General features: G+C 45.4%; 1 protein-coding gene across 4 annotated transcripts in view; it reads left to right on the top strand.

The window, feature by feature from the left end:
• The window catches only part of ATF7 (activating transcription factor 7), a 102,108-nt gene extending 82,063 nt beyond the window's left edge, over positions 1 to 20,045 (top strand). For 3 of the 4 annotated variants that reach the window (XM_028721572.2, XM_028721571.2, XM_077923851.1), the window contains exons 5-12: positions 1,146 to 1,280; positions 2,606 to 2,763; positions 4,687 to 4,786; positions 6,362 to 6,475; positions 8,184 to 8,336; positions 10,281 to 10,478; positions 13,359 to 13,467; positions 17,688 to 20,045. In XM_028721572.2, coding sequence (XP_028577405.1) covers positions 1,146 to 1,280; positions 2,606 to 2,763; positions 4,687 to 4,786; positions 6,362 to 6,475; positions 8,184 to 8,336; positions 10,281 to 10,478; positions 13,359 to 13,467; positions 17,688 to 17,905 — 1,185 coding nt within the window. In that variant the 3' untranslated portion in view covers positions 17,906 to 20,045. Of the gene's footprint in view, positions 1 to 199; positions 607 to 1,145; positions 1,281 to 2,605; positions 2,764 to 4,686; positions 4,787 to 6,361; positions 6,476 to 8,183; positions 8,337 to 10,280; positions 10,479 to 13,358; positions 13,468 to 17,687 lie in introns of those variants that run through there. The other variant, XM_028721573.2, reaches the window with a different exon arrangement.
• Positions 20,046 to 20,511: the final 466 nt, after the last annotated feature.

Genomic DNA, 20,511 nt, shown 5'->3' with positions numbered 1-20,511 from the left:
CCACACAGCTCATAGTTGGTATTATGTTGGCTCGGAAGAAGCTGGTAATAGAAGTGGGGGCTTGAGGGGAAATTATAGTAAGCAATGGAGGTAGGAGATTAAAGGATTATAACCCACCCTCAAAGTATAGCACAGTAGAAAGCAGAGGAATTTAGCTTGGGGGGGGGGGGGAATTAGCAACCAAACAAAGGAATGAGAAGCAACAAGACAAGATATACGATCCATGTTTTTTCTAGGTAGCCACTAAAAGCAGTTCCCTGACTTGAATACACCAAATGATGGCTTCCTCCTCATGATCTCTTGCCTGTTTCTTCCCAGCGCTCATTATACCTTGTTTTTATCTTCTTGGCGTGTTCCAGAGGAGCTCCATCCAAGAACCGGAGGAAGCATTGTGCTGTTTTTGATTGCTTGAGGACTACTTGATGTGCTTTGACTCTCTCCTGCTTTGCCGCACACTCCCAAGTCCCTAGCTTTGCCATTTCCTTTTGCTATTGCTTTGACCCATTGATCTACGAAGGCAACAAGCTGCTGTTAATAAAATTGGAAAGGGCCATGTAGCGCTGTTGAAAAGAGGTGTGGTGGCATGGTTCCAGGTTCAGGCATATGGTGAGGTTTTATTACAATGGGCTGGTCATAGATTTGCAATAACTCGTATGGCTCTCTTGTTGGCTTTTGATAAATCAAGCAATAATTCAAAAATGACTTATATAGTGGGTTGCAGCGCTTCTGCGAATGAAAGTGCCTTTTGTGACCGACAGGCATTTTAGCTTTCTTTTCATATTGCCAAGGCTTGGCGGAAGAAAAAAGTCAGGGGAAGTTGCTTGGGTGAGAATTAACTTGCAGAACCTCAAAAACAATGCGTTGCTTTTTAAAAAATATGCATCCTTGATATGAGTTGCTAGAAAAGCCACGCAGTCTGGCCTTCACCTGGGAGGAGAAGGAATACACCTTAGTGAAGGGCAGAGCTGCTCCTGCACCATACATGGTATCTTTGCTTCTCCATATTGACATGCAGTCTCAGCATTCTGAGTGCTTCCTCTCTTAGCGTGCAAAAGCTAGTGGGAGCCTGGGGCTGGGGAAGGTGAACAGATCAGCCAGGCAGCCTGATGGCAAAGCCCTAAAGTATGTATTCTGCTTTTCCATAGTGTTCTGGACCCCTCGATATGTCTCTACCTTCTACCCCAGACATCAAAATAAAAGAGGAAGAACCAGTTGAAGTGGACTCTTCCCCTCCTGATAGTCCGGTAGCAAGTCCACAGTCACCACAGGCCAAGGAGAAGGTGAGCTTTCGTGAGTTGTCTTTTCATCTGTTTTTAATGGCATTCACCCACTTTTTAAATTTATATTTAAAAAAAACCATCTTCTATCAGAAATGGCAGATATGTGTTCATTATCTTTTATGGTTATACTGCTGTAGTTGTAGGAGATTCAGTAGAAGGTGCCCTTTTGGCCCCCGCACACAGAGGGCCACTGCTAGACTTCTGTAATGACATGAGAGTGCCAGTTGTAAGAACCAGCTTCTGCATTTTGTGGGTGGACACATGAAAGGTGTGTTGATCATGCAAATGATGGCCAGCTATGTGTCTCCCCCACATGCTCCAACAAGCAACATGGGCTGGGGGTGGTTGCAAGATGCACCTGAAGCAGGCCCATAGAGTAAGAAAAAGCTTTGACAGAATGAAGTTTGTAGAAGCTTGGTTGGTGTTAACTATTTTTAAAGGTTCTTGCCTCCCTTGATAGAGGCATTGGGCTTGGATTCAGAGAACCATTTCCACTATTCTGGCTCCCTGTAAACTTAGTAGCTGAGAGGTGGCAATCTGCATCTTCTAGCTTCACTGTGAGCAGAGTAGACAGAAACAAACCTACAGAAAATGTGAGTTTGCCTAGGCCTGGTAAGAAGATGCCATGGTGCAGACTGTTATCTGAAGCCACCCCAGATTACTCCCTAGGTCAGGAGCATGCTGCAGATTTACAGTCCTGATGCATTCATCAGGATTTAGTGTCCCAGCCGAGACACTTGAAAAGATAAAGGGAGTTTCTGCTCAAAGTTCTGAGAGTTGTTGAGGAACTTTGGTGAAATAGAAGAGCTTTGTAACTTTTAATGGCCTTCATTTCTCCCCTGGAATGTATCCTGCAGATGTCCTGCAAATCTCATCCATCCGCACTTCTCTATTATTTTGCAATTAGAACAAATTATCTGGTATGATGGCGCATGATTTTAAAACAACTGGGTGTGCCTTTTGATGCCAAGTGATGTTCTTAAGCAATACTTGCATAATTTATATCTAGCCGCAATGGATGTGAATGGTTTGGGTTCCTTCCTTTGTGTGTCTCCCCCCTTTTTTACTGTTGAATTTAATGTATATTTACGAAGCTTATTTGCTTCTTGCAAATTTCAGCTATTGAGTGTGTGATTATTATCTCATGCTCGACACAGGATTTAGCACTTTTGGTTTCTGTGGGTACAGCTGAAGTTAAGTTTCTGTGCTTCAGATTTCCCAGGAGTGGTAGTCCTAGGAATAATGAGGGTTGGTAGGAGGGATGCATTATTAGTCCCACAAAATGATAATGCCTGGCATTCATTGAGTATGTGCATCTTTCTTAGGAGAGTGCTTCAAAGCCTGTTATCATTTCTACGCCTACTCCAACCATTGTACGCCCTGGGTCACTTCCACTGCACTTAGGATATGATCCTCTGCATCCCACTCTCCCTTCTCCAACTTCTGTCATCACCCAAGCTCCACCTTCCAACAGACAGCTTGGGTAAGTAAGGAGATCGGGAGTGGGGGGAGGTGTAGGGACCTTAAGAGGCAATCAGTGAATGGCCAGGAGTTTCTCCTGCAAATCTCATGATTTTAGATTTTGTAGAATTTGCCAGTTGTGTATGAACCTGCACAAGAGCAGACACGAAGGGGGAAATAGGATCCTAGGGACTGTTAAATCATTTAGTACATGAAGAATTGAGAGACAGCAAATTAAAGATTGAGAAGGGACAGGGAGAACCATCAGACTTAAACTATGTCTCATGCATAACACTTTTGCTGCAAGTTAAGGCTTCAGCCTCGTATCTGTCTACTTAAAAAGTTTCCGGTGTCACTCCTGCAGTCTCCTTCCCTTGAATAGAGGAAGGCTGAGCAGTCTTCTTCTGTAAAAGGCTCCAGCTTCTTGTACCCTACTCTTGCTCCCTCTCTTTAACATTAGAAAACCTTCTTACTTGAATTTGTGGCTTATTCAGGTTTCCAGATCTAGCTAGAACCATCTCCTGACTAAGACTGGGATCCAAGGAAGATCTCTTGTCGTGGGGGAGGTAAAACCTCTCCTCCTCTCCTTCCCAGAGGCCAAGGGCCAAACTGCAGCAAATGCATGTACATGTAAGACATGTAATACATACACTATAGATGAATTTTTAAAAATGAAAAAGAGCCACAGGATTTAAGACTTTTGAGTGAAGAAATGGTAGCTACTCAATTATTCCCCTCTCAGCTACAGTCATACCTCATGTTACGTCCGTTTCATGTTACGTTCTTTCAGGTTACGTCCCGCAGCAACCCGGAAGTTCCAGAAAGGGTTACTTCCGGGTTTTGTCACTTGCGCATGCACAGAAGCGAGAAATGACACCACACGCATGCACAGAAGCGACGAATCACAACCCGCGCATGCACAGACGCACCGCTGCGGGTTGCGCTCTTTTCATGTTGTGAACGGGCCTCCATAATGGATCCCGTTCGCAACCAGAGGTACCACTGTATTTTTTTATGCTGGACACCCCACCCAAGAAGGGGAAGCGTTAAGCAGCCCCCCTCCTGGCTATTCCACAACTGCTGTGTGGCCTCCCATGGCTTTTCTTCCATATATGAAATCCGTTAGGAGGTTGCTTCACATCTCTGCCATATGAAGACTACTTTGGCCCTGAAATGGATCCTCTCTCTGGGTAATGACTTCTTTTCCTGCAGGGAGGAGGGGATCTTTGGATGGGTTGGCCCTCCAAGGATCCCCCTCCATTCCCTGCAGGAAATGGACCTTCACAGTAGACCCAATGTTACAATCTCAAAATGCCTCCTTCAGCTAGCAGTTCAGGTACATCTGGAGAGCTATCTCTCTGCAACTTGAGACCTCAGTAAGTATGGCTCCTATTTAAAATGCTACTGCCAACCCTACATGGCCCTTGGACCATCTACTCTTGTAATTGCACATGCGCTGGGGTTGAAAGGCCAGTGAACTTTACACCTGACGAGATGGCGCTCTGCCTGAAAGCGTGCGTCTCTCTTTCTGTTGCACATCTCTCTAATCCATAATAAGCTCAGGTGATGGATGCTGGTTCAAAAGTTGTAATTATCAAGCCAAATATCAGGAAATTTGAATATCTTTGCACATTCTGTCTAAACCTGAGCAGATCTATGTAAGCTGGGAGCACCTGTGCTTTTGTAACCCATGTATATTCCGGCATGGAAGCCAATTATTTAGCAATTCAAAAAAATTAATGTTTGAAAAATATTATGTTTGCTAACTCTGCTATTGCCAGAGCAGAGATGCTCAGCTTTTCAGTAGAGAGTTTAGGAAGCGGAAGGGGGCTCTGCATGTCACATGGGATCACCTGTGTCTCAGATGTGTTGGGCAGGGGATTTCTGATAGTACTCACAAACTGGACTGCAATATGTTTTGTGTTTGTCTTTTGTTTTCTCGCAGATCTCCCACCAGCTCTGTACCACTCGTCATGCACCTTGTGAATGGACAGACCATGCCCGTCCTTCCTGGCCCTCCCGTTCAGATGCCTTCTGTCATATCGGTAATAGAAGCTTCCAGCCTGGCTACTTTTGATAAAGGAAGGGACAGTTTTCCCCCTTTGTAGAGCATATGCGAGCACTTTAATTTGCAAAATTGACATCTCTCTCTGCCCCTCCATGTGAGATAAGCCTGGGCTAGCGGGGAGGATGTGGGGGTTGAGGGAGCCACCAGCCTGCAAGTTAGCAGCACCTGCCAATCACATTGCTGGGGGGGGGGAGGCTCAAAACTGAATCTTCATCTGAGCAGATGGCAGACACTGTTGGTTCCAAGGCTGGGAACTGCAGGCTCTCTGATTAGCTAGCTCTATGCTGAAATCATTCAAGCTTACAGAGAACATGTTGGCCTTTCCAAGCCAGAAAAACTCCCTCTCTGGCCTCTTCGGGGCATGAAATGGTTATTTAGCTTTTATTTCTGCAAATGAATTTTCTTGGGGTATGTGATTGACAAATGCAAGTACCTTCTGGTGCAGTTTGCACTGGTTCTGCTGCTGACTGTGCTATACAAATCCACTTTTCTGTTTCTTTGTGGGTGTACTTTTCCTCTATTTAAGTGTTCAGAAAGTTTCTGCCATGTGTTGGAAATTAGAATTGTCTGAGGGGAAGCTCTATAAATCTGAAAATCTAGTTTGGGCACTTAACTGCCTTTTCTCCAGGTTATCTCAGAAATACTGCATGAATTCTAGCTGGCCACCTGTCACTTTCTCTCTTCTACTCCTAGGGAAGTTAAGTGTGCCCATTGTAAAAATGCAAAAAGGGTGGTGCACCCCACAAAGAATTGCAGAAAGGAAAATAAATCCCAAGGGTGTCCTCAGAAGCTTTTCTCCGCATTGTAATGATTAGTAGCAGTTTTTATCTTGCCCTTAGTACGAGGAGTTCAGGCAGGTTTATATATTGTTGTTATGTATTTCCATAATAGCAACCCTGTTAAATAGATTAGACTGAGAGAGGATTATGAGCCCAACAACATCCAGCGAGTTTTGTTGCTGAATGAGGCTTTAAGCCTGGGCATCTTCAGTCCAAAGCCCCCCTGAAGCCATTATGCCACATTTGCTCTCCAAGCACAATACTACTGAATTGATATGGTGGGGTTAGTAGTCAAGCTGGCCTGGATCCAGAACTCTACTCTTTTGTTGCTAGAAGTACCTAATTTCATGGTAAAAGCTTTCTGTTGGCTGGATTGTACATTACCGTTTTGCAGTGTACATTTAAGATATTGTACACCTAAAAATCTCAAGCATAAATGGGAATATTAGATCTATGATTGGCCGTAGCTCAGTGCTGAGATTTGCTGCAGCATAATGCGTGAAATGGTTCAGAGGAGACGAAAGAAAGCATTGGTGTTTTCTCTTTCCTGCAATGTCTAACTTTCCTGAAACTGCCGTTGGTACTCCTCTGCTCTGTTAAGCTGCTCCAATGTTTGTTTCTTTTTATCTCTCAAACACTGGTGATTAGATTTCTAACATGTACAGCTTATCAAGCAAGCTTTCTCGCCCACCCCTTCTCCTTCACTGTAGGAGTTAATCAACAAAACTGCTTAACTTATACAAGGTGTTTTCCATTCCCCTTCCAACTTATAGCTGGCAAGGCCTATATCTGTGGTGCCAAACATTCCTGGTATTCCCGGCCCTCCAATTATCAGCAGCGGCTCCATTTCACCATCAGGCCTTCCAGTGCACTCAGAAGCTAAAATGGTGAGTTGCATTAGATAATAACAGAATCGGCAAGCTTGCCTAGAGTACAATTTTAGGAAATGAGATGCAGCCGTGGTTGGCCCCCCGACATTGCCCCCTAACACAGTTTTCTCATGGGGGATAACCTCAAAGCATGTGGTCACTCTGCATGTGGTCACATTCGGGTTATTGTTTTTCCGTTAACACTTTCTGTTAACACTGAAACCACTAGCAGTTAAAAGAGAGTGCCATATACTTTACCTTCTCCCCTAAAAGACAGCAATTTGTAGTCTGTTGGTGCAAGTTACATAGCCTATAACTGGGTGGGATAGTGTATATCCTTGTAGGGAATGTAGGTAAAGGTAAAGGGACCCCTGACCACTAAGTCCAGTCGCGGCTGACTCTGGGGTTGCGGCGCTCATCTCGCTTTATTGGCCGAGGGAGCCGGCGTACAGCTTCCGGGTCATGTGGCCAGCATGACTAAGCCGCTTCTGGTGAACCAGAGCAGCACACGGAAACGCCGTTTACCTTCCGCTAGAGCGGTACCTATTTATCTACTTGCACTTTGATGTGCTTTCGAACTGCTAGGTTGGCAGCAGCAGGGACCGAGCAACGGGAGCTCACCCCGTCACGGGGATTTGAACCGCCAACCTTCTGATCAGCAAGCCCTAGGCTCTGTGGTTTAACCCACAGCGCCACCCGTGTCCCTAGGGAAAGTAGAGTGGGCTAGAAAAGGGTAGGATAAGGAAAGGGCAGAACAGAGAGCAACATTCAGATGGAGGCAACTCAGGCATTCTTGTGACACCTAGGTACATTTATGAAGCCCCCTCATTCCCCTAGCGGATATTAGACACTGTCAGGAAAGTTCAATGCCCAAAATACATTATGAAAACTAGGGAAGAGGGTAGCTGTGAATATTAGCGATGTGAATGCTTGTCCACAGAAGTAACCTGCGGTTTCTTATGATTTCCAGATTCACAGATTAGTCTTTCAGTCTGCTCTTCACTGCTGCTACCGGTGTCCCTGTGCTACAGTCCTTAGGGAGGACAGTAGGAAAAGAGGGAACAAACATGAAAATGAATGAATTTCTGCCCTTCATTTTCAATATAATACAAAAAGCTGCTATAAGTAAATAGAATTCTAACCTCAGGGGCCTCTCTGTACTTTAGTAAGGAAGCCAACTGATCTATAAGATTCAGGTGATGCTGTCATCGTAAAGAAAAAAGACACATCCGTTCTCCAAGTAGCTTTGCAGTCTAAATTTAGAAACTGAGTGGGAGACGACAGAAGGGTGGGGAGAGGTGTGAAGAGAGGTGTGCGGGTAGCACACAAAATCAAAGGATGGTTTTGGAGAGCCAGAGAATGAACGTGAGCAAATGCATTGATAAACGTTTAGGCTTCATTAGCTCAGTTGTCAGTTTCAGCTGGGGCTAGATGTTGCAAGTTGCCTGTGATCTTCATTGAAAATGGTAGCTACATGTATGGTCTGCTTGCATCTATCTTGTGTCCTGACATCATGATGATGTCTTGCCTTGAAATAGAAACCTGGCTATCAGCAGCATTTCCTAAAGAGTCTGGCCAGGCTTCATTCTCAACAGCCTGCATCTTTGTAGTAAAGAGGTGTGTGTGTGTGTGTGTGTGTGTGTGTGTGTGTGTGTGTGTGTGTCAGTAAAGGAGAAAAAAATGGTTGGGCCTCTCCTGATTTTGTTTTGTTTTTCTCCCCTTACAGAGGCTAAAAGCCAGTCTGACGCAAGGAGTTACGTCCTCACTAAACGGCAGTGGCATGGTGGTGGGTTCAGCAAGCACAATGGTGACGTCTCATCCTGAACAGGGTCAGATACTCATCCAGCATCCTGATGCACCTTCTCCAGCCCAACCACAGGTCTGCTTGAAGCTGGAACACATCAAAGCAGGACTTGGGATGGGGGAGCTGTAATATTCTGGAAAGGGGGGCTATACCATGGGCATTTGAATTTGATTTGGCTGCAGCCACACTCCCGGCTTGTGGTATGACATCTGATGGGAAATCCAGTGGCTGCTATCAAATTCAGAGGCTTTGTGTAAAAAGAACAAGTTTCGAGTATTCATGACTGTGGAGGAATGAGGGAAAATTGTTTGGGTGGCTTTTAGATAGATGCTCGGAACGAAACATGAGAACTTAATGGAGCTGAAAATTGATAAGACAAAAGCACAACTACCCTCTCACCTTTGGTTCCCATTGTCATACACAGTCAGATGTGCTTTTGCAGGCTTTTGAAACACTGTAAAAACCTGACTGAGGGACGCAGGTGGCGCTGTGGGTTGATCCACAGAGCCTAGGGCTTGCTGATCAGAAGGTCGGTGGTTCGAATCCCCCGCGACGGGGTGAGCTCCCGTTGCTCGGTCCCAGCTCCTGCCAACCTAGCAGTTCGAAAGCATGTCAAAGTGCAAGTAGATAAATAGGTACCGCTCCGGCGGGAAGGTAAATGGTGTTTCCGTACGCTGCTCTGGTTTGCCAGAAGCGTCTTAGTCATGCTGGCCACATGACCCGGAAGCTGTACGCCGGCTCCCTCAGCCAATAAAGCGAGATGAGCGCTGCAACCCCAGAGTCAGTCACGACTGGACCTAATGGTCAGGGGTCCCTTTACCCTTTAAAAACCTGACTGATCTGTCTGCTACTGACAGTAGTGTGATGTGTATGTAACCATAGGCAATGTTGCCTCTTCTCGCATTCCACCATCAGGTCTTCAGAAAAAAAGTCTGTCAGTCTTTTAGTAGCCAGAAAGTGATGGTACATTACTCCACACAGCTCCCAGTTCATTTCCCTTGTCACCGTAGATGCCTTGTATTTCTACATTCTGCCACCACCAGTGAGACCCAACCCTCCTTTTTTCCATTTCCCAAATATACTCAACCAAGGTTGTTGATTCTGCAAGCAAAAATAAGCATAGAAATGTTATATGCATATAATTCATTTGTATGGGGTTTCTTTCCCCCCAGTTGCCAGATTTGGCTTTTCTAGCTATAGAATCTGAGATGTTTTGGCACTGAGTTCCAGATCCCCTGAACGGGTATAGGAAGCCTGTTGCCTTTCAGAGAAGCTGCGTCTTTCACCCCGTTGCTTCTGTCACCGCTGCTGCCAGACAGTTACCAGTTAGGCATCACAGGCAATTGGGACACAGTCTGGAATATAGACGCAATGTTTTCAGATCTTCTCTCTCTCTCTTCCTGTTTTAATGACTTGGGTTTAAATGCACCCCATTTGTTCCTGCCAGCTCACCAAATGCCAGCCTTCCATCAAAATCACCACCTGCTCTGTCAGCTAGACAGGCTTCCAGAAGTTTACTATCCATATGCTGCCTGACTGACAGTGAGTAGTAGCAAAGTGTAAACTGGTCTGCATAATTATAAAGCCCATTTGGTGGGGCTGAGCTAAGGTGGGAACCTGCAGATCTGTTTTGCTCTTGGCAGCTAGTTTTCTTTGTTCTCTTGAAATAATGGAAAAGGTTTTCAGTGTCCCTGTTGGTCCCACAGAAGAAGAACGGCAAAGCAAATAGGTTAAAGGCTTAGAGGATTATTACTCCATATGGCACAGTCCCTACTGGGTTAAAAGAAAGAAAGCGTGAACACAATCAGTATTTGAGTCACTTGCACAAATCTTACATTGCTATTTTGCCTAAATGTCCTGGTGAGAGTTAGTGAGGATATGAGATCAAGAATCGGGGAAATTGTTCTGCGTTGTTACTAATTGGCCGCTGAGTGTTTAATGGGCTGCCCTGAGAGTGCACAAACTGCCCAATTAATCTTGTTCCTTAATTTCGGCAATTCTTTCATTCTTCAACCCCAGGTTTCCCCAGCTCAGCCCACGCCTAGCACAGGAGGCAGACGGAGACGCACAATGGACGAAGATCCAGACGAGCGCAGGCAGCGTTTCCTGGAACGGAACCGGGCTGCCGCCTCCCGTTGCCGCCAGAAGCGCAAGCTCTGGGTGTCATCCTTGGAGAAGAAGGCGGAGGAACTCACAACGCAGAACATCCAACTAAGTGTAAGTGCTTAGAACATATTAAATACATTTCTTTCAATATTAGACATACATTGGTACCTCTAGTTACGAACTTAATTCGTTCTGGAGGTCCGTTCTTAACCTGAAACTCTTCTTAACTAGAGGCGTGCTTTCGCTAATGGGGCCTCTTGCTGCCACTGCTCCGCCGGCACACAGTTTCCGTTCTTATCCTGAGGCAAAGTTCTCAACTCAAGGTAACTCCTCCAGGTTAGCAGAGTTTGTAACCTGAGGCGTTTGTAACTCAAGGTACCACTGTACAGTGGTACCTCGGGTTACATACACTTCAGGTTACACATGCTTCAGGTTACAGACTCCACTAACCCAGAAATAATAGCTCGGGTTAAGAACTTTGCTTCAGGATGAAAACAGAAATCATGCGGCGGCGGCACGGCAGCAGCAGGAGGCCCCATTAGCTAAAGTGGTGCTTCAGGTTAAGAACAGTTTCAGGTTAAGAACGGACCTCCGGAACGAATTAAGTACGTAACCAGAGGTACCACTGTATCCACATTTCAATCACACACAAAAATACAATCTGCTTAGCTTTCATCTCCAGATTGTGCAGGTGAAATGTACTTTTCCATATCAACAACACCAATGCAAAAGCGTATCTGAACAGACAGGGCAATGCCCATCTCAAGGAAAGAGTCAGCCTTCAATGGGGAGCAGAAGCAGCTTTTCCCCATAATGTCATGTTTATCTTGGGGGGGTTTGAATGCTCATACAGACTGGGTAAATTGAAGATTTGTAGATCAGTCTGGATACATATACTGGAGGGTGTTTCAGCAGATAGCATCCAGATTGATAGTTCCCAAAACTGAACTTCATACCACTAACAGAAACAGTCAGGTGGCTTGCTTCAGAAGCAGACTTAGTAGGGAAGGAGAGAAGCTGGGCTAACAGCTGCAACTTTGCAAACTACTTGGCCTTCTCTTGATCTCTGAGACAGTTGGGAGGCTCACAGAATACAAGGCAGACATCATCACCATCTTTAAGCAGGCACGGGATTTCTAATCCAATTGTCCTCTCCAGTATTGATCCATGGCAGTTACTGGTAATATCAGGACTGCCCTTCTTTATCCTCAACCACAGCTTTTCAACCTGACTGCTTGAAAGTTGAATGATGGCAACCCAGGATCATCTCAGCTCATCTGCTGTCCTGTAACTCTTCCACTATATGCACCGACAGTAATGCGTGGTGCAACACTTTTAGGAAATGACATTTTATTTTTCCTTCAAGACGGTTTGGATTCTTGTATGTGACCAAATACATAGTTAGTTTGAGCCCTTAGCTGCAGTATCTTCAAAGGTCCTGAGTTCTGACATGCAAGACCTTATCCTTAGTATTCTTTACATTCGCCTTATGCAACCAGTTGGAGCCTTCTTGTTCTCCTTTAGGCTTTATTTACCAGCAGAGGGGTTCCTATAGCTACTCTATCCTTGCATTATCTTTGAATATGCTACCTCTAATTCCAGCTCTCTTGGTTAAGGAATGGCTCCCTTTTTAGCCTTCTGGGAGAGAGCCCATGCAAAAGGATACCTTTCTGTGACATCTGCACATCAGCAGAGGCAGCCTTTGGGTGCAGAGTTCTTAAGCCTTAGCGCTCAATTACAGCAAAGGTGTGAGAGTTTTGTTCCCTCCCTGGGACGCTCTCCTTTTTAATATCTTATCACCGAATGTCCTCCTACCTGGTGGACTTCTGTTCTTGTAAGCAGTGACTCGAATCCTTGCCTAAGTGCATGCAGCGTGTTTTTGCTTTCACTTTTCCCACCCCACTGAACCTTGGAAGGCCAGTTTCTCATGTTTTATCCCATATTTTATGGAATTTTGACCTAATTTGATTTGCCGCTGGAGGTCGTTAGGGGCCACTTGGTTTGCAGTTCTTCTGTGGGATTTTCTTCCCACAATATATATTGCTTCGCTGTCTTTTGGAAAGTTCCCAGCTTCCAGGAAGAAGATTTTAGCCTTGCCAGGCTGGTCCCTGGGAAGGGGGCCTAATCCAGCGGTGGACATCCTGTCTCCCTGTGAAAGAAGAACGGAAGCAAGGACTTCCTTTTCACCCAAAAGGACTCCTCTGAGTTCTCTCTGTGTTCATTGAATTAATCTCCCCACCCATTCATAAGTACCTTCAATGCTATCTTTGGAGTGCCGCAAAAAGACTGCTGTGGCAGGGTTACAAATGCAAGCAGCTTCTGCTCAGATGTTTTAAATGCAAGCTGTGACCTGTGACCCCTGCAGAGGCCACTTCTGCATACTAGGACCTAAGAATAGCTGCCACATTCCATGCAACTGTATTAATAAAGGCTGGAAGTATTGTGGGGTCCCTGTCCAGTTGGTGCTGTGGCTCCTCAGTAGCTGCAATCTGCCTTCTTGACCGAACAGAGTTTTGGTCGAGTTCCTTGCATGGAGGCTTGGCTTTCATTGTATTTCAGCGATGGAAACGTGTGCCTTTAAACATTCTAGCAAGCTGCATGTGTGTGAATTTTAGCCCACCCTATCCCATGAAATTGAAGTGGATAACTATTTCTGTAATAACTAGAGCATTTTATATTGCAATTTTACTATGTTTAAATATGCACTGTTGTTCGAGGGATTTCCCCCCCCCCCCAATTGATTGTCGCTCCCAGATTCAGAGGCGAAAAGCGCTGCTTAAGCACAGAGTTAAAACCCTAAGATCAGATCAGTTATTTAAATGCCAAAAATGGAGCATTTCCTGCCTCCGGTAACCAGCAAGAGACTCATTCATGATGACTCACAACACCCCCCATTTTATACAATACCTATCCCAAACAATTGAGGACAAAAGTTTGAAAGGCTGGACATGAGAGCACATGCAATGAAGATAAATGTTTCCTTTCCTGCAGAATGAAGTTACATTATTACGGAATGAAGTTGCTCAACTCAAACAGCTTCTGTTGGCTCACAAAGACTGCCCTGTCACTGCATTACAGAAGAAAACACAAGGTTATCTCGGTAAGTGGGGAGCCTCTGAACATGCCTGCAGAGCCAAAGAGGGCAGGCTGTGTAGATGCTTCAATCTCAGGACAGTTGTACCTTGGAATTCAAACGGAAGCCGTTCCAGAAGTCCGTTCAACTTCCAAAACGTTTAGAAACCAAAGCGCGACTTCGGATTGGCTGCAATAAGCTCCTACAACCAATCGGAAGCCACAGAACCTGTGTTGGACGTTCAGGTTCCAGGTGATGTCAGGAGGAGCCACATGTGCAAATTATTTACACCTGCTTATGGAAACGTCCAAGGAGGTAGCAGCAGCCAAGGCAAATCTCAGGGCAAAGGAAACAAAACAAATACAGTCGTACCTTGGTTCTTGAACGGAATCCGTTCTGAAAGTCCGTTCGACTTCCGAAAACATTCGAAAACCAATGTGTGGCTTCCGATTGGCTGTAGGAGCTTCCTGCACTCAATTGGAAGCTGCGGAAGCCACTAGAGACATTCGGGTTCCCAAAAACATTCGCAAACCAGAACACTCACTTCCGGGTTTGCGGCATTCAGGAGCCAAAACGATTGAGTTGCAAGGTGTTCCAGAACCAAGGTACAACTGTAAAGGTTCATCACTAGGAAGCCAGAGTAGATTTTTGTTTAAGTAGAATTTTCCAATACTATCTCAGATTCCCAATCCTGAGTGCAGGTGTACTCAGAAGTAAACCCCAGAGGGTTTGATGGGGATACATAATACAGATACTTATCTATTCTAATTTATTTAGAACAACAGACAATTACAGCTGCTAGTCTGGGAAGAAAGTGAAGGCAATTCCTTTGTGACCATAGTATATGTGTTCACTCGTACACAGAGAAGGGAGCTTGGGGAGGGAGGCCTTCTTTTCCCATGCCGTACAACAGGAAAAAGATGTTTTTTTAAAAAAAAATCAATAAATTGTTGTTATTATTATTTTTAATGGTCCCTTAATTGTTCTGAGACTACAAAAAAGCACAACAGTTTACTTTAAAGAACCAGGAAAAATAAAGAGGAAGCTATCAGGAAGGAAAGAACTCTGATGGGATAGAAGAATAGGGCAGCTGCTGGAGATTTCAGGGGCGTGCAAAACCCAGGCTGCAGGTTATCCATCTGTGGGCTAAAGGAAAATGCAGGGGAGGTGTTCCTCCTCCTGTTCCTGCCCGCTGCCCATTCCTTTCATTTGAACTGCTTCTTTACCCCTGACCTATTTATCTATTCCCCCCCCCCCCGACTCGACCACCCCATTTCCACAGCCTGGTTTCTCGAAGTCTCCTGCATCAGATCAGTTAGTAAGATCTGGGATCTGTGTAACCTTTTGATGCTTGAGACAGGAGGGACTTTGGGCCGGATCCTTCCTTGCCCTAATATTTGTAGTGCCGTTTTGGCAAAACAGCTTAGCTTGGCTGCTGGAGATGTGAAAGAGGGTAGGAGGGAAGGAGCAATAATATATGAGACAAGAGACTGTGCTGCAGAAGGCATCACTGCTGTGAGTATTGAGAAATGCCACTTGCCTGCAGTGAACACACATTCGCGCCTTGCGGAGCTCTTGGCATACGCTGTTTATTTTGATTCACTGCAATGACTCACCGTTTGAGAAATGTGGCAGTGAAACCAAACTGACTCCCTCTTCTGCCTCCCAAGGCTGCTCCTTTGTGCACATAGCAAGAAGGCAGCATGAGTCTTCCACCACCACGCCTGTTATCATTTAGAATTTATCATTCGTATCATTAGTCTTTGTTGTCTGCTTGCTGCAGGAATAGAAATTCAGTTTGCATCTGCATATTAAAAATGAAATTATCTCTCTTTTGCACATGCACACAGACGCACAGTCTTTTTTGATTATTGAGATTTGTGACTAAGCAATTCCTTAAACAAAAATGCCAGAGGGCATGGATAGAATTACAGCTTCCTCATGCACAGTTGGGTTATATTATTTGTGATACCTTGCAAGTAATTTTTATGTTAGGGCAGGAATGCCAAAATACCATAAACTGCAAGGAGACAACAAGGCAAAACAACACAGGATTTGCAGCACACTGTGCTAAACGTTTGTTATTGCTGTTCAATAGGACATGAAAGTAAAAGCCGAATACTTCGTTTAAAATTTGAGTAAATAATACTGAATGGCATGTGAATATTGGTTTGAAACAGCACTGTCATGTACCTATTGTAAGGCTGGATTTTCCTCCTGTGTTTCTGGATACACAGGTGTACTCCGGGGACAAAAGTAGCAGCTTGTGGCAGTTTTTCCCTGCTTTTGAGCTTGACCACAAGTCAATAAGTGTGTTTGTACTAGCTTGTTTTCTGGGATGTATACCAAGAACAGATGGTGCTATTCACAGTGGATTCCGAGCGAAGGCACTGATCACGGCTCCATTTTCAGGTTTCGTTCCAGGAAAAGTTTCTCTCTAAAGAAGGAACAAGCTTGAATCCCCATGATGTTCCACATCATGGTCTAAGACTTCACATAGAATATTGGATCTTTGAGCTGGAAGGGTTCCCGCATCCCACTTGAAATAGAGCCCTCTTGAGTTGGCAGGTGTGCTGCTGTCAACGGAGAAGAGCTCTGTTCAAAGCTACTGGGGTGTCTGCTGCTTGAAACAGGGGGTCTTGCCCTGGCAGAGTGAGCTCTGTTTTGAGTAAGCTGGAGCTTCTCTCAGCCATAGGTCTTCTAGAAAGCAACACAAGCTTGGTTGTTTCTTCTTCTTCTCATAATGAATGCTGAAATCATGCTGCTGAACCTCCAGCCACATATATATGCCCTGATAATTTTGTTGCTGTTTCTTGAAAAAACTGGGAGAGAGTCCTGTGGTGGATATAGAGAAATACCGTATTTTTTGCTCTATAGGACGCACTTTCCCCCCTCCAAAAATTAAGGGGAAATGTGTGTGCATTCTATGGAGCGAATGCAGGCTCCTTGGCTTCAGCGATAGCAACGCGAAGCCTCCGAAGCGCAGAGGGAGAGTTCCCGCTGTGCTCCGATGGCTTGCAAATAGCCGCCTGAAGCCTAGAGAGCGAGAGGGGTTGGTGCACACCGATCCCTCTTGCGAAGCGGGAGGAGAAATGGAAGGGGCTCCGTTTCTCCTGCCGCTTCGCTGAAGGGGCGCTGAGCAGAGGGGGGAGAATTATTTTTTTCCTGTTCTCCCCCTCCTATGGTCCGGTGTGTCCTATAGAGTGAAAAATACGGTAGTTTCTGGAACTGTGAAGTGGCTATGTTTAGCTGCTGCTGAAAGCAGGTGGCATGCAATGTTAAGAAGGCACAGTACTGGAAATTCATCATACTTTGTACTAATGTTTGAAGGACTGATTAAAGTCTGGTCCATCCGGGTTCTCATAGGGGACTTAGCCCGTTCTGTTTACAGGTGAATTTTTAATGAAAGATCTTTCAAAAATCACCCAGAAATGCACACTTAAAACTTACAAGATGGCCCAAAGTTGGCATGCCACCTCCATTCTCCCTGCCTCCTTTTAAGCTTATAAAGTATTCAGTCCCTGCAGTGTTTATATGGGGGGCAGCCATGGGGTGCCCCCGAGAGTGACAGAATATCACCATGTTCCATCACAAGAAGCCCCCGAGTGCATGCTGTTCAGGCTGTGGGCTAATGGATATCCTATTTTATAAAAAAAATTTAAAGCAAATTGATTGTGGGGCAGAGACAGTGCATAACCCCCAGGCTGCCTCGTATCAGAATACACACAATTGTGGATTCTGAAGAGGACCACCAGTCCAATCAGGGTCATGATCCGCCTTGAAGATCTGTTTTGGAATCCTAGTAGGGCAGATTCCTCCTCCATCTCTACCTTGTACGTCCTGAGGGAGGCAAACCATGTCAGCGTTCCTCTGGAAAAATCTCCGAAGATGGATTTGTCACAGTGACAGGTGACACGTGGTATGGATTGTGCTGTCCCCTCGCCTGAATTTGCTAGAAAATTCTGTGGAAACCTGGATGAATTACTTAAGCTACACTAAAATGTGGTGATGGCATTTGCTGAGTCAGTAGCTGGTCTTACTGCTTTCCACCCACAGGGTATATTTGAGAAAAAGAAAGCTACCTAAAACAACATGATGAAATGCATATGGTGGGAAGGGACAAAATGGCTGCCGTGTTGTAATCTACAGACCTATGGGCTTCTTTAAACACTTAGCACATGATAAGAGACAACCTTTTTCATAACTCTTCTCTTTCTCTCTCTTTCTCTTTTTGAAAAAAAATACAGAAAGCCCCAAGGAGAGTTCTGAGCCCACAGGTTCCCCGGCTCCTGTCATCCAGCACAGTTCTGTGACGGCCTCTCCCAACGGGCTGGCTGTCCGCTCTGCAGCCGAAGCTGTCGCCACATCAGTCCTCACTCAGATGGCAAGCCAAAGGACAGAACTGAACGTGCCCATACAGTCACACGTCATTATGGCTCCCCACTCCCAGTCTGCTGGCAGATGATGTCGCAAAATGTGCGACGTAGAACTAACCAATAAGAACTTGCGGCTGGAGAGACTGATCATAACTAAGCCCCTCGGTCGATATGGGGTGGATACGTTTTTGTTTTTGTTTTTTGTTTTTTTCTTAAAGTGAGTTAAGGGCAGCTACGGAGCTTCTAACTAAGTATATCCCCATTCACATCCTGGCCCAAAGTAGTGTGATGACCATCCTCTTTCTAAAGGATGGCCTCAAAATGACCAGCTTCGCCACCCCTTAGGGACGACCGGCCGTCGTATGGAGTCAACAGCACACTTAGCCTTGCTCGGTGTGGTCTTAAATGGTTAATGTTCAGGTATAAGTTCCACTAACACTAAGCCTCCCTTAGCTTGGTTACTCATGGTGCTTTTCTCGAGTTGGCCGCTTTTTAGCAAAGGGAAGCATTCTTGGGAGAGGCTGTGGCCTTTTGCTGGTGCTGCCCGTTTTTATGAAAAAATTAGCACCCCCGCTGCTTTCTGACATTTCCAGTGTACCCGTCGCCACCGCTGTAGCTGGCTTTCAATTCTGCACTTTCACACCAGGACTGCAGCTCAAGGCTCTGAAGGTGGTAAGCTCCATAACCTTGTAGGTTTGATTCCCCCCATCCCCAACTGTTTTGTGAAGCGAGCAAGCAACCTCACTCGTAGCTGCTGCGGTTGGGGGCTGTTGGTAGTCGCCGCAGTGGAAATGGAAAGCCTGTCGCACGCATCTCAGACTGCAAAGTCTGTAGCTGTGCATCTGATCAGACGAGTGCATTAATCGGACACCTTTTCATTTGGTACAGTTCCTGGCTCAGTTTGGCTGTGGAGGTAACCCTCAAAAGTACGATGGGAAGTACTTGGTGTTCCAGTTGCTAGGAAGAATAAGCAGTGCTTCTGCTGGGCAGAAGGCAGAGCTTTGACACTCTATGCACTCCCTCGCCTCTGCTGCATCTAGCAGAATCTTAATAAAATCAAAACAATTAGGATCCGTATGTGTGCAGAATATGCACCCTGATGGGGTCGCCCTAAGTTTGTCAACCTTGACTAGGCACCTGCTGCCTAGCGGATGGCTCATGCAAAGCTAAGCTGAGCTGATGTCAGAGTTGCCCTGCCTTTGAAGGATAGGCGGGAAGCCTCTCCATAGGTCACACATTTGAAAGGTTTCAAAACCCCTTTAACCCCTGTGCATTTCAAAGGATCGCCTGTTGCATTTAACCCTGTGAACTTGCTAAGACTGTGGCCTTAAATCATGGAGTGTCTCTTTCAAGGGCAAGAGGCTGGGAGGAGCATTCTTTTCTTTTCCCCCCTCTTCTTGACCCTGCTTTGAGTAATGATGCACCCGCCGCGCCTTCTCCCAACCACCCCTTTCAGATGCAGGACTCCTAGAGCACTGGTGTCACAAGGGTATATTACGGGAAACGAAAAATCTTGGCATTTTAAAAGGGCGCTTGGAGTTGTTTTCTTCCTGTTGCCTCTTGCTTGTTGCCAAAGCGCATTTGTGTGTGTTGCGTGTGTCTTCTCCTCAAGTTGGCCTTGAGCTTTTGCTAACTGGATAGCTTTAGCTATCGAGACGGCATCCCTAGCAAGCGGGAGGCAAGCCTGTGACAATTATGCTGCAGCTGTTAGAAAAGAAGCCCATCAATGCCAACATTTCCTTCATTTCGTCTTCCTTAAATTTTATTTTTTTTAAAAAAAGACTCATTTGAAAACATTCTGTTCTTTTTAATGGGCTTTGTACGCCATGCTGCCAAACCGTGTAAGGTTCATCATGAAGGACTTTTTTAAACCCCAGTTTTGGCAAATTTGTCCATTAGAATATACATTCGCCTATTCAAGAATCTCGGTATCAAATTGCGCAATGTGCACATGACCGGACTTGTGTAGATTTTCCACAGTAGGTGATCTCCCTTGTCTTTCTAGCTTCTCAGGGCCTCGTCCTCATTGCTTTTTGACCCATTTCCTTGCCTTAGCCTGATCTCGGTTCTAGTCTATTATTCCGTGACCTTTTATTTTTCCTTTCTCCTCCTGGGTTCCTTTTCCTTCCCCCTTTGTTTAAAATCAGCAAGAAATTTACTCTCAGTGTCTGCAGACTTCCTTTTAGCAAGCATTTCAGACATCCGGTCACTTGTCTTCTCTCCTCCATCCTCCCACCCCCCACCCGCCTTCCCCCTTATTTGATATGTTGAACATGCACAGAGGCAAGTACTTTGAATATAACTTGTCCCAACAGGGTATCTGTTTCCTTAGTGACAGCTCCGATAACAAGACACAGCAGGTGCAGCAGCCAGGATCCTCTAAGGATAATAGAGCAGGAAAGGAGCTTGCTGGCTAGAGGACAGATTGCAACTTTTTTTTTTTTTTCTTTTGGCCCCTTTCAAAGCCCAACAATGCTGTGTTTTCATTTTAAAAAAAATCTCAGAACCCTTTTCCTGGTTGAATGCATGCCATTAAAGATAAGAAGGTAAGGTCTTCAGATTGGCCCTGCTTTCTAGGGGAAAGGGGACTGAGGTAAAGTTGAATCCAAAATACGAATTAGTACCACATCTCTCATTCACAGGCGCCGTGCTCTTGTGAGAGATGATATCTGAAGCTGATGCTAGTGTTAGTCAT

The sequence above is a fragment of the Podarcis muralis genome, chromosome 2 (assembly GCF_964188315.1).
Source record: "Podarcis muralis chromosome 2, rPodMur119.hap1.1, whole genome shotgun sequence".
Lineage (NCBI taxonomy): Eukaryota > Metazoa > Chordata > Lepidosauria > Squamata > Lacertidae > Podarcis > Podarcis muralis.
This window is presented reverse-complemented; position numbering and strand designations above follow the sequence as displayed.